General features: G+C 44.4%; 1 protein-coding gene across 1 annotated transcript in view; it reads left to right on the forward strand.

Moving 5' to 3' along the window:
* The window catches only part of GALNTL6 (polypeptide N-acetylgalactosaminyltransferase like 6), an 851,955-nt gene extending 838,952 nt beyond the window's left edge, over positions 1-13,003 (forward strand). The window contains exon 12 of the mRNA XM_069493359.1: positions 12,836-13,003. Within this exon, the coding sequence (XP_069349460.1) occupies positions 12,836-13,003 (168 nt within the window). The remainder of the gene's footprint in view (positions 1-12,835) is intronic.
* Positions 13,004-13,298: the final 295 nt, after the last annotated feature.

Consider the following 13,298-nt stretch of genomic DNA (forward strand, 5'->3'; position numbering starts at 1 on the left):
GTCACCATGAAAAGCATCAAATAACTAGTGAAGTTATCTATTTCACAAAAGATGAGCAAGACCTTTATGCAGAGAACTACAAAACATCACTAAGGAATTTTTAAAAATATAAAGGGATCTCTCATGTTTGAGGATTATAAGACTCAATAGTTTGAAGATGTCAGTTTTCAAATTGACCTACACACTTAATGCCAATCCAATCAAATCCTAGGAGGTTTATTGGTGAAAATTGATAAACTGATCCTAAAATTTATATGAAAGCGAAAGGGCCAAGAAGAGCCCAGAAAATCTTAAAGAAGGAAAAAATACCAAATATTAAACATTATACAAGCACCAGGTATGGAAACATCATGAAGGTACATTATTAAGGCAATGTGCTGTTGGCATAAGGGTGGGCTAACTGAGGCTCTCTAGAACTCGAGGGCTGGGCATTGGTATTTTTTGAAAGCTTCGATGAGGGTCTAAGAGGCAGTCAGATAGAGAACCACTTTTCCAGCTCCAATTTTTACCTACTTTCTTTAAGCCCCCCCTCCCTTCTGCTCCAGGTGGAATTTGCCCCAACCTGTATGTCTATACCATTCTGTTTCCTCCTTTGTACTTGTAACATTGTATTATGCAGAGTTACTTGTCTCGGGGTAACTACCTGAGGGCAGGAACTTTTTGAAACATTTGACTATGGCCTGGCTAATGGCTGCTATGTGAAGTTCCTAAATAAGCATTCGCTGACCGGCCCAAGGAGCCACTGGGGGCAATTACTGACACGAACTCTTTCTTCATGAACCCCAATCTGTGCTGCATAAAACTTAACACATCCTTTGTCTCAAAACCACATACACAACCTCCCCAAAGGCAAAAAGTAAAAGACTTTAAAATACTTTTCTTAGTTTCTCTCTGGGATGTTTTTATAGTTTAACTTCCACAAGAAAGGACTTGAAAATAGCATCAAACAGGAAGTGCAGGTAACAAAGCACCTGCCAGGCTAATCTGATAACAATGCGGCAGGCCCAGGTTTAAACAGCGAGTGGGAGGAATCCTTGGCATGCGCCTGCCTGTGACTGTTTATCGTAACATGTGATATATGCCAGGCCTGTCGCCCTTCAGCTCACAAAGTGGGGTGCGTTGTCCCACGGAGATTCCAGATGGAGGGCCACAAGGCTGTTACTTTAAATCATTCTGGTTAGGTATTGATTTAGGAGGAACAAAAGTGAGGAAACTATATACATGTTCAACTAAAAAGGCATGTGATTAAACGTTGGGTCTGGTGTATGAAATCCCTACAGAATCCCAGCCTGGCAGTCAGGCTTGGGCAGTTGTATTCTCCCAGGTCAGCTCATTCATTTCCGGACAGTCCCGACTGTTAGAAAGTTCTTCCCTGGCCTTTGGTACCACGCAGATTAAGTCTAATCTGTTTTACCTAAGACGGATCTCAAATATTTACCAATGCTTGCCTGGACTTTAATCTTTACTTCCAATTAAGTGGCCCGACTTGCTGCCACTATTCGTCATATGCCTTCATTGGGCTCTACCTCAATTTCCTGACGCACTCGGGTTAGTCCTAGCGCAGCGTGATGCCTCGCCTGGAACTCGGTGTTCTCGCTACGCTGCAGCCGAGGAGAGTCAGAGGAGTTTCTGGCGCCCTTTGTTACGAGCCACATTTCTCTTACTTTAGCATCAGTTCATTGATTTTCTGCCTGAACTTCACCTGCTTGGCTTCTTAATGAGCATTCAGTGTTTAAAAAAAAAATAATAATAAACAGTCTCTGTCTCTTGTTCTGCTACACAGACACCGTTTTACACCTGTATAGTTCATCTTTTATATTCACGTGGCTACCCATCTGTTTCTATTAAATTCTACCATATTTGCCCCAACCTGGATTCTGACTCTTCCATCCGACTTACTAGCGATTGAACTAGTTTTGTTCCATCCACAGCATCCATTCATGCCCTCATCTAGGTGGTTGATCTCAGTGCACAAAGTCAAGAACTGAGCCCTCTGTCGTATGACAGAGGTGACAGTGGTGCATTGATGAGCATCATCCGGAGGCAGTTACTCAAGCAGACACCAATTCACCCAGTATCTTCCAGGCCACCCTTCTCCAGCTTGCCCGTAAGACATCAAGAATGGGCATTTTAAACATCTTGCTAAAAACCATATGCACAATGTCTTCAGTGTCCCACTATTTGTAGCAGAAGACCTAAGTCACTTTACCTAAGAAATTATGCTCCTTCTGCAGAATAGTTCAGTTCAAATTGACAATTGAGCTGCCTTGTCAACGAAGAGTGAGGTTTACTCCCAGGAGGGCGGTACATGCACCCCAGTGAAGAAGCTGCCTTTTCAATAAATGTGCTCTCTGCCCACTGTTTTCATCTGTGTGTCTAACCCAGCTGCAGTCACTTAGTTGTCACAACTTTGTAACAGTTGCCATTTTAACTCGCAGTCTTCCTACTGCTGCCATCGCACCTAATATGCCTAACTGCCCTTCTCTGGGCACTCAGAAGTAGCAAGGCTCTGTCAGGACTAACTCAGGTTTTTCTTGCATAAGGATAAAGTCTTCCTGAATTGAATGCCTGCCAAGATCTAGACTGTCACATCAAAAAAAAAAAAAAACTCAGTGATAGGAACTATGAAAAATTTAAATGAATATTTGCTGATGAGGGCAATTTTTCCCTGTGTGGGGCTGGAGCAGGGAGGGGTGCTAGCTGGCTCGCTGAGAAGCAGGATACAATGTAACTCAGAGGACGAAAGCACAGGCTCTGGGTCCCGCCATGATCATTGGCTCCACTCTGGGGCGTGGCTCTGACACCTTGCGAAACTTCCTTACTATGAATTTCTGTTTCCTCATTTATAAAATGGGGATAATAGTATAATAATAATATCTAGTTTAGCAAGTTATTCTGATGACTAAATAAAATTTATTTATTTATTTTTATTTCAGAATATTACAGAGGTACAAACGTTTTGGTTACATGAATTGCTTTGGTACAGTTTGGGTCAAAGTTATAAATGTGTTCATCACCCAAATAGTGTGCATTGTACCCATTAGGTGTGAACTTATCCATCCCCTCCCCCGCACCTGCTTGATTTCCATTGAATTTTACTATGAAATGTACACATGAGTGTTGATCATTTAGTTCCAATTTAATAGTGAGTACATATGGTGTTTGTTTTTCCATTCCTGCAATATTTCACTTAAGACAATGGTCTCCAGTTCCATCTAGGTTGTTACAAAAGGTATTAGTTAGCCATTTTTTTATGGCTGAGTAGAACTCCATGGTATACATATACCACATTTTATGAATCCACTCATGTATCAATGCGCACTTGGGTTGTTTCCACATCTTTGTGATTGTGAATTGTGCTGCTGTAAACACTCAAGTGAAAGTGTTGGACCTACCATTTGATCCAGCATTCTCACTACTGGGTATTTACTCAAAGGAAAAAAAGACATTATATATAGAGAGAGAGAGAGAGGATGGCACATAAAAAGAGTTCAATTAATGTTAACTATTACTATCCCATGTGTTCCACAAGATATCTTCTGATTTGATTTTAATTCTCCATGTATATTTACATGCAGGAAAAGATGGGCTAACTAGCAATTTTTATATTATTCATTTATTTACTATTTCATTTAGCTATAGCTGAATATTACAATGAAAATTTCATGAGAGCAGGGATTTTTCTCTGCTATCTTTCATTCGTACGCCAGCATCTAAAACACTGTATAGTGCATGGTAGGTGCTTAGTTAGTTTTGTTGAGTGAATGAATAACTGAATCTGGCTTCCTGCTTCTCCACATGCACTATGTCTTCTGGTTGCTTAGGTGGTTTAGGTAGGAAAAAATGAGAAAATCTGGGTAGAATACTTAGCACTGCCTGCCACACAGATGCACACCTGATAAACAGTAGCTCTTATGTTCACATGACTCCCCACAGGTTTACTGAGGGGAGATAAAGAGATATGGACAAATGGAAACAAGATATGAAACACAATGGGTTTTCTCTGCTTAGGCAGCTTTCAGGTTAGGGGAGGCAGACAAATAACTACTTAAATAAATTAAGTGTCTAGGATACCAGGAGAACATAAAACACTGAGCACCGGCCAGGTCCGAAGGGCAGGGAAGGCTTCTCTGACAAACTAACTTTTAAATGGAGACCTAAAAGATGAGTTGGAATTAGGAGAAGAAAGTGATAGAGAAAAAGATCCCAGGCATACAGATCAACTTGTGCAAAGGCCCCGAGGCAGGCAAGATCTTGATTTTCTCTGAAGAACAGAGAGATGCTGGTTGACAGGCAGGAGTGTGAAGGAAAATGGTGAACTATATGGTCAGACCAGACGTCGGCTGGGGCAGGTCTGCACAAGACCTCGGGGACCATGCTAAGAATTCAGTGGGAAGTCTTTGAATGGCTCGAAGAGCAGAAATCTAACACATCAGAACAGATTTTTTAATGATCCTGGCTGCTCTGCGGAGACTTGAGGATAGGTCGTGCGCGTCACTTGCCTGTAGCCCAAAAGAGCTGGGGAGAGGAGCAGAAGGATTTGCAGTTTGCCGTAGCCAGCACTGACTCAGCACGCACCCGGGACTCCACCAGGGCATGAAGCTGCTTTCTTGCTGATTGGCTAAATTAACCACTAATGCGAGGAGACCAATTTTCTCCTCCTGCGAGGAATTCTAGCTGTCAAAGAAGGCTGCTTTGTCCCTTTTATGCCTATCAAGGTGTTATTTGCACTCTCCCAGATGCCAACAGTAAAAATAGGCAGCAAAAGCCCACCGAAGTTGTCTGCCTTCCAGAGAGCTCGAAGAATAGTCATATATCAACCTCCTCCTTCTCCACAGCCCTAAGAGGTGGGAAAGCAGATCTTTTAATACTTGTCTCCTCCCACTCTCCTCCTCCCCATCCACTCGCTGTGCAGACGGCAAACCTGACTCACTGACAGACGGAGTGACCATCAAAGATCATTGTCAGAGATAAAGCCGGGAGTAAAACTAGTCTCATAATTCCAAGCTTTCATTCTCTCATATCCATATTAGACATAAATGGTATTGAACATGAAGGAGGATTTTTCTGGGGTTTTCGTTTGTTTGTTTTTGAGACAGAGTCTTGCTCTGTCACCATGGGCTAGAGTGCAGTGGCGTCATGATAGCTCACAGCAACCTCAAACTTCTGAGTTCAAGCGATCCTCCTGCCTCAGCCTCCAGAGTAGCTGGGACTACAAGCACACGCCACCACACCCAGCTACTTTTTGTATTTTCGGAAGAGACGGGGTCTCACTCTTGCTTAGGCTGGTCTCGAACTCCTGAACTCAAGGGATCCTCCCACCTTGGCCTCCCAGAGTGCCAGGACTACAGGCGTGAGCCACGGCGCAGGGCCAATATGAAGGAGTTCTCCCTTACAAAAGCATCCTCTTTCAATCTATATTCCCTTATAATTAGTTTTCTACTTACATGGAAATAAATGGGAGAGAGTAACTGGCCTCTCCCCACTGTACACAGAGGAGCTGTCCTGAGATCCGGTCTACATCCAACTTCGTACTGGGCATCAGCAAGCTCGGCATCCCGTGAGCATCCCTAGCTCATCACACCCGAAACAGAAACCACCTCATTCCCGCCCCAATCCTGTCCCTCTGTCTGCATTTCTTGCCTCAATTCTGCCTTCCCTCCAGTCGCCCACCCCTTCCCTCCACCTCAACCGCCACATCCCCCTCATCAGAACGCCCTACGCACTCAACTCGCCAAACATCCCTCGGAGATATCACGCCCTGGCTCAACCCCAGCCATCCCCACTGGGTCCGTTTTTTGCATCACCTGGTCACCTGCGACTGTCCTGTCCTCTCTCACTGCAGCCCAGCGCCCGCCTTCCTCCACCCCTGCCCCTCCCCGCCACTCTAGCTCTGGAGCCCGCGACCCCATTGCGACCACTCCCCGCATTGCACGAGAAGTCCGGCCCGCGCTGCACCCCGGGGCCGTCATGACGTGGTCCTGCCCGCCTCGCAGCTGCCCCTGTCCGGAATGCTCCCCTCCTCAGGCTCCAGCTGTGCCAGGTGACACGCTGGTCTCCTGCACACGACGCATCTCCTGCTGCTCCCCCCTCCCCGGCCTCCTCACTGTGCCTACGGCCACCGGGGTGCGGGGGCCGGTCCCTGTGTCTGGAACCCCGTTCACCCAGACATTCGCGTGGCTAATTCCCTTCCCTTCCTCACGACCACCCAAATGTCACCTCCTCAGTGAGGCTCACTCTGGCCACTCTATTTAAATCTCCACACTGGCCCCACACTTGGCACTCCAGGTCCTCCCGACTTCCTCAGTTGTTTTCATGTCCCCTTTGAGCAGGCTGCACCTTTACCTGTCACATGCCTTGTCTGTTTGCGCCCCACGCCCACCCCCACCCCTACCTCCAGCTTGGAAGCTCCGGGAGAGAAGGGAGTTGTCTCATCAACTTCATGGATACGTTCCCAGCACCTCAAACAGCGCCTGGCAAATAGTAGGTGCCCAGTACATTTTTTGTTGAATAACTAGAATGCATAAACCTACATGTTATTTCACATTTGTTTTTCAAGTATTCTCCCCTGTGTCTGAAATAACCTAATTCATCCTATTCACCCTCATCTACAATCTCATTGACGCTTCTTTACTTCTAACATTTCTTGGTTACCTGTTGGTCTCTCCTACTTCTTGGGTCGAAGGAGGCATCGTAGGCTACCTTTCTATGCCTCTCTCCCAGTACATACCAGAAAATAAAGGGCACTTAATAAGTCTCTGTTGAACTCAACTGACCTGAATAATGTATCCTAGGCAAAGGGCCCGAACACGTAAACCAGATGCAAACTCTGACCAGAATTACACAGAAGAGCTCATTTCTGAGCCATAGGTTATCTTGGTTCCCTAAGTCCTCTTGCTTAAAATAGGAGGTACTATTGCATCAATCCGGATAACCAGTAGAGGCAGAGGCTAATTTTTGCAAGTTCTATTTTGCTAGGATTTTAGAAAACACAATTTGGTGTTGAATAGCTGGTCTCAGACCAGATGGTTGATATATTATGATTTTTAGAACTGAGGATACTCCTAACAAAACAGCAGGGGAAGGGAAGGGTGTCACTTGGGTACTGGCTCATATGCACGACAATGTGCCGACGATCTCACCTATATTCACTCATTTTACCCTCACAACAAACCTGTGAGGCGTGTTATCATCCCTGTTTTATAAATAAGTAAGCCAAGGTTCGGAGATTAAGTAACTTGTTCAAGGTCATAGCCAGTGAGTCTCAGGACTGGAATTTGACAAATGCCCGATAGCCACAAATCCCAAGCAGTCTCCCCAGCCCCCCGCTGCCCCACCTCCCACCATGTGGTAGTTGTATTCTCAGAATCCACTTCCTGCCCGTCCTGAACTCACCCACCTAGTTTACTGTCTTTGTGTCTCTGGTGTTCAGTTCTTCTCCAGCCCCCTAGCACAGTGCGGAATGTTTTCTCTAACTCACTTGTTCTTTCAAAGTTCAGGCCCTATGTAAGTATGAAACCTAATAAATTTAGAGCAGACTTGTAAATGCCAGAAAGTGTCTCATGGGTGACAACCAAGTCCGTGGGACCACTTTGAAGACGAGTCCCTTTCAGTGAGGTCCCTGAGAAGTGCCACTCATGACGTTCGGCGTGGATGGAGTGCCCGGCACCGGGCATTGATTAAGGAGGGTAGTTCAGTCATCCTGGATCGGAACTTTGGCATGTCCTGCTCAAGGATTTCTAATTTTCTTAGGCAAAACAAAACAAAACAAAAACAAGGAGCGGACATCCAGGGAAGCCGGGAGGGGTGAAGCAAAATGCAATGCGGCCGCCCAGTGTGAACGGCCAGACCACAGCTCTGCCTTCTCTCAGGACTCCACAAAGAACAATCTAGTTAAAAGCAAAGACAGAACAGCTTCTATCGTCCTTTAAGGAGGATTGTTATGGAACAGCAAACTTGCCAAAGCACTCGGAAGTCTATTCCACAGACAAAACTGTCTTCAGTTCTGTTGGAGCCCTCGCTGTCGTGACCACTGAGACAAAGGGCAGAGGGGTGAAGGGCTGGCGTAGAACAAGAGACCACATTCAAGGACCAATTACTCGATCCACTGACTTAATTCCAGCCAGGAAAGGCATCAGGAAAGACATTTAGTAATTCAAAAGCTTGGCTGAGTAGAAACATAAAGATGGCAATTCTGTAGCCCCAAGGTCAACAGTGAAAAATATGTGCTCTGGTGGAGGCGGAGGAAGCTCCCAGAAGCTTCACCTCCAGGACTTGCTGGACACCCCAAAAACAAGGGTGAGCAGAGCTTGGACTGTAACCCGGGAACAGTCAATCTGTAGATCGCTGAATACCGTGGATGGTCTCCAGTTTGACACCTTGTCATTTGTTTTGTCGCCAGGGAACCTCAGAATAAAATGTTCATTCAATTTTATGGCTGGGAGAGGCTTTAGAGATGTGTCTAATCCACCCCCTCATTTTACTGATGCAGCTTCTCAGGCATAGACAGATTGTAGGGAATGCAATTTTTCAGCTTTTATGAGAATGTGAAGTCCAAGTACAGAAAATGTATTCTGGCCTGTTCAGGGCGGTGCTGAATCTTCATAACTTGCCTGGTTGCCCCATGAGTACACCTGTGTTTGCCAGAGCATGTGTTCCAAGGTGGGATTTGGAAAAATATGATCACCTATGGCTCAGAAAATAATGTTCAGAAAATTAAAAATGTTCCCAAAATCTGGTTTGACTTTTGCATGCAAGCTGAGGTCTATAAGCTGTGGAAGAAAGAGTAGAAACTTGTTCTACTCCTTTTCTCATAGTTTAGCTTTTATGAAAATATCTGTTTTGAGGAAGAAACTGTGAGCATCTGGAGGTCCAACTTGAGCTCTTGATAAAAGTAAGAAAACAGGAAGAAATACAGATAATGTTGAGGGGGAAGAGGTGCATGTTCATGAAACACAGTGAATTAGAATTTAGCAGGTCATGTCTATGTCTATGCCATACCACGCTGAACGTGCCTGATCTCGTCTGATCTTGGAAGCTAAGCAGGGTTGAGCCTGGTTAGTACGTGGATGGGAAAATTTAGCAGGTCACCAAGGATTTTCATGAGCACAACAGCTCTCATGACTATAAGAGTGCTCTTTGAACTGCCATTGGATCCAGCAATCCCACTACTGGTTATCTACTCAAGGGAAAAGAAATTGTTATATAAAAAAGATACCTGCACTCATCTGTTGATCACATGTGTTTACTATTCACAGTAATAAAGACGTGGAATCAACCCAAGTGTCCATCAGTGATAAGCAAATAAAGAAAATGTGATATATATGTAGATATATAGAGAGAGATATAGTGGAATACTATTCGGTCATAAAAAAGAATAAAACCGTGTCTTCTGCAGCAACATGGATGAACCTGGAGGCCACTGTCCTAAGTGAAATAACTCAGACACAGAAAGTCAAATCCCACATGTTCTCACTTACAAGTAGGAGCTAAACATCATGTACACAGGGACATAGAGTGTGGAATAATTGTCTCTGGAGACTCAGAAGAGTGGGAGGGTGGGATGGGGGTGAGGGATGAGAAATTACTTAATGGGGACAACTATTTGGGTAACCATCAGGTTACCTAAAAACCCAGACTTCACTGCTACACAATGTGTCCATGTAACAAAACTGCACTGTACCCGTTAAATTTATACAAATTTAAAAAAAGAAGAAGAAGAATGCTCTTTGAAAAACTGACCTAAATATATTAGGTCCGTGTAGCATAACTGGTGGTTGGGGGTGGGGGCTGAGTGTGGGAGATGCTGGGAAGGAAGGGGCAGGACGCCAAGCAGCCTATGCCTTGGGAGCCCCGAGGCCGTAAGAAGGGACCCATGACGGCGAGCATGCAGGACCCCAAGGAAGAAGGGCACATGTGCAGTGAGCTGCGGGCACAGTCTCCTTCCTCCGGGAACCTGCGTCCTCCACCCAGAGTGGGACAGAGTTTCTCAGAGCCTCCCCCAGGGCCAGACACGAGTGGAGTCAATGAAGCAGCTGGATGTAGAAGACTGAAACAGGACCCACAGCTTTCACCTCTCACAAAAATCAAATCACGGTGGATAACAGACTTAAACCTTAGGCGTGATACAATCAGAATTCTAGAAGAAAATGTAGGAAAGACTCTTACAGACATTGGCCTAGGTAAAGATTTTATGAAGAAGACCCCCAAGGCAATCACAGCAGCAACAAAAATTAATGAATGGGACATGATTAAATTAAAAAGCTTCTGCACAGCCAAAGAAACAGTCCAGAGAATAAACAGACCACCTACAGAATGGGAAAAAATATTTGCATACTACACATCAGATAAAGGACTGATAACAAGAATCTATTTAGAACTCAGGAAAATCAGCAAGAAAAAACCAAACAACCCTATCAAAAAGTGGGCAAATGACATGAATAGAAACTTCTCGAAAGAAGATATAAGAATGGCTAACAAACATATGAAAAAATGCTCAACATCCCCAATCATCAGAGAAATGCAAATCAAAACCACAATGAGATATCACTTAACCCCAGTGAGAATGGCCTTTATCAAAAAAACCCAAAACAACACATGTTGGTGTGGATGTGGAGAGACAGGAACACTCATACACTGCTGGTGGGACTGCAAACTAGTGCAACCCCTGTGGAAAGCATTATGGAGGTATCTTAAACAGATTCAAGTAGACCTGCCATTCGATCCAGCAATCCCATTATTGGGCATATACCCAAAGGAAAAAAGGTCATTCTGTAACAAAGACACATGTACCCGAATGTTTATAGCAGCACAATTCACAATAGCAAAGATGTGGAAACAACCCAAATGCCCATCAATACATGATTGGATTAGTACGCTGTGGTATATGTATACCATGGAATATTACTCAGCTATAAGAAATAATGAAGATACGACATCTCTATGGTTCTCCTGGAGAGAGTTGGAACCCATTATATTAAGTGAAGTATCCCAAGAATGGAAAAACAAGCATCACATGTACTCACCAGAAAACTGGTTTCCCTGATCATCACCTAAATACACATCTGGGAACGACACCAATTGGATATCAGACTGAGGTGGGGGGTGGGGGAGGGGATGGGTGTATGCCTATCAATGAGTGCATTGCGCACCCTTTGGGGAATGGTAACGCTTGAAGGTGCTGACTCGGGAAGGGGGGTTGGGGAAGGGAGGGATATATACCTACACGATGGGTGCAACGTGCACTATCTGGGGAACGGACACGCCTGGAGCTCTGACTTGGGGAGAAAGGCGGTACATGGACAACGTATGTAACCTGCAATTCTGTATCCCCCATAACAATAAGATGAAATAAAAAAAAAAAAGTAAATGTTCAAATTAAAAAAAAAAAGATGAAGCAGCTGGGGGAAGAAAGCGGTAAGCAGACCTCGGGAGCCCTCTGTGTGCAAGGAAAGTAAAATCCACAGTGAGCTGAGGACACTTTGCCTTTAAAGAGAGCAGAAGAGAATAGGGAGCCTTTGTCTTAGCATAGCTCATTGTTTACACTGAAAATAGAAACAGGCTAACTAAACTGCCTGCAGGTCGACTTCCTCCTTCCTTATTCTTTCTTCCTCTGTGCTGCGCCTACCTATGCAAACATCCGGATCCTAAAAGGACATTAAATATTGGTTGATGGAGTCTTATAATCCGGGAGCAACCCAGAAATGTTTACAAAGCATGCCTGAGAAACTCTTAATTCTAAAAGCATTGCAAGTACGGTATTTCTCAGTTAGAAAGAGAACCAGAACCTCTAAACATTTACTAAGCTAAATAATAAAACATTACTTGATCCTAAGATTTAAGCAGTGATTTGGGGATATTTTCTCATATTACTGGCACTTTTTTAAAGCATACATAACATACAAGAGAAAATGTATTACTAGTTAAGGGAAGATCTTTTTCTAGACCATTACCTCCCTTTTCCTCACTTGCACAATAAAAAGGGGTGTGTGTTGATGGGGCCTGTCCAGATAAGAACTTGCTCACTGGTCAAACTCTGTGCCCTGGTCGGTCGGTCGCACCTTCCATTCACTGAGCTGTTATCTAATCATGCAGCTGGGGCTGCTTTTCTAAATGAGCATTGCCGCCTCCATTATGCAGAAAGCAATGAGCACTGCACCCCTGGAACACCTGTGACAGCAAGAAAGGGGCTGAAAAGAGACTGACGCTGCACAACCAGCAAATTTGAGTTTGTACCTTCAGCTGTTGCCTGTGTCTCTTGTCCCCAATCCCATAGTCTTCTTCTGAAGAGGGCAGCTGAGCACCCAGTACTCTTCCTTCCTATTTCTTCTGTATTTCCCTTTCCCATTCGAGGCTCAATGTGAGGAAATTATGACCTTTCTAGTCATGTGTGTCTGTGTGGGTATTGTTCACTATGGACTCATAGTGTTTTGTGTCCACGTTTCTCCCTGAATAGCTAGATAGATTGTTAGCCACTGGACAAGCAACCCCACATACTTACTGTCTTCAAAATCCATGCATAATACAATAGGCTCGCCACAGAGCAGGACATGGATGGGTTGCTTTTCTAAGAAAATGAATGAGTGCTTGAATGAATGAATGAATTTTTGTCTCTGGTTGAACCTGCTGAGAGGCCCCACGTCATGCCAGTGGCTCCTAGAAAATCGTGTTTCACGCTGGCAACTCTACCTGCTACTGTTTGATTTGGGAGTGGGTCTATTTATACAATGGGCATATACTGAAATGTAGACAGAAATATTTCACTGCTGTGTATTTTGGGTTCTAATCATTCACCATGTATCACATCAGTCTTGTCTTTTCTTTCTGATTCCTCCAGGACAGAACATTATTTCATCCCGTGAGCAACAGCTGCATGGATTGCAACCCCGCAGAGAAGAAGATTTTCATGGCCAGATGTGACCCTCTATCTGAGACTCAGCAGTGGGTTTTTGAACACATTAATATGACTGTTTTAGAAAAATTTAATCACCATGCCAGCTCTTAGAAAGAAAGAAGGAACAAAGAAAGAGTGATTACCTACAGATTCTAAACTAAATTTTAGCCAGTATCTGGGTCGAAGGAGTCAGGAATAACATTTCCTAGATCCAGGAAGGCTGGTTTAAAGAATTGTAAATGCCGTGTCAAAGTAGGATGTCTTGAAGAACTTCCTGCATCTGAAGAACTTGGCTGAGAACCTCACCAGCTGCTTCTGAGAACTCGAGACTAGCAGTTCCCTTGCTGGCCAAGGGCAAAGATTATTTAGGGACTTTTCAAAACAACTGCTGAGTTAATAAATCCTA

This window comes from Eulemur rufifrons, chromosome 18 (genome assembly GCF_041146395.1).
Source record: "Eulemur rufifrons isolate Redbay chromosome 18, OSU_ERuf_1, whole genome shotgun sequence".
Lineage (NCBI taxonomy): Eukaryota > Metazoa > Chordata > Mammalia > Primates > Lemuridae > Eulemur > Eulemur rufifrons.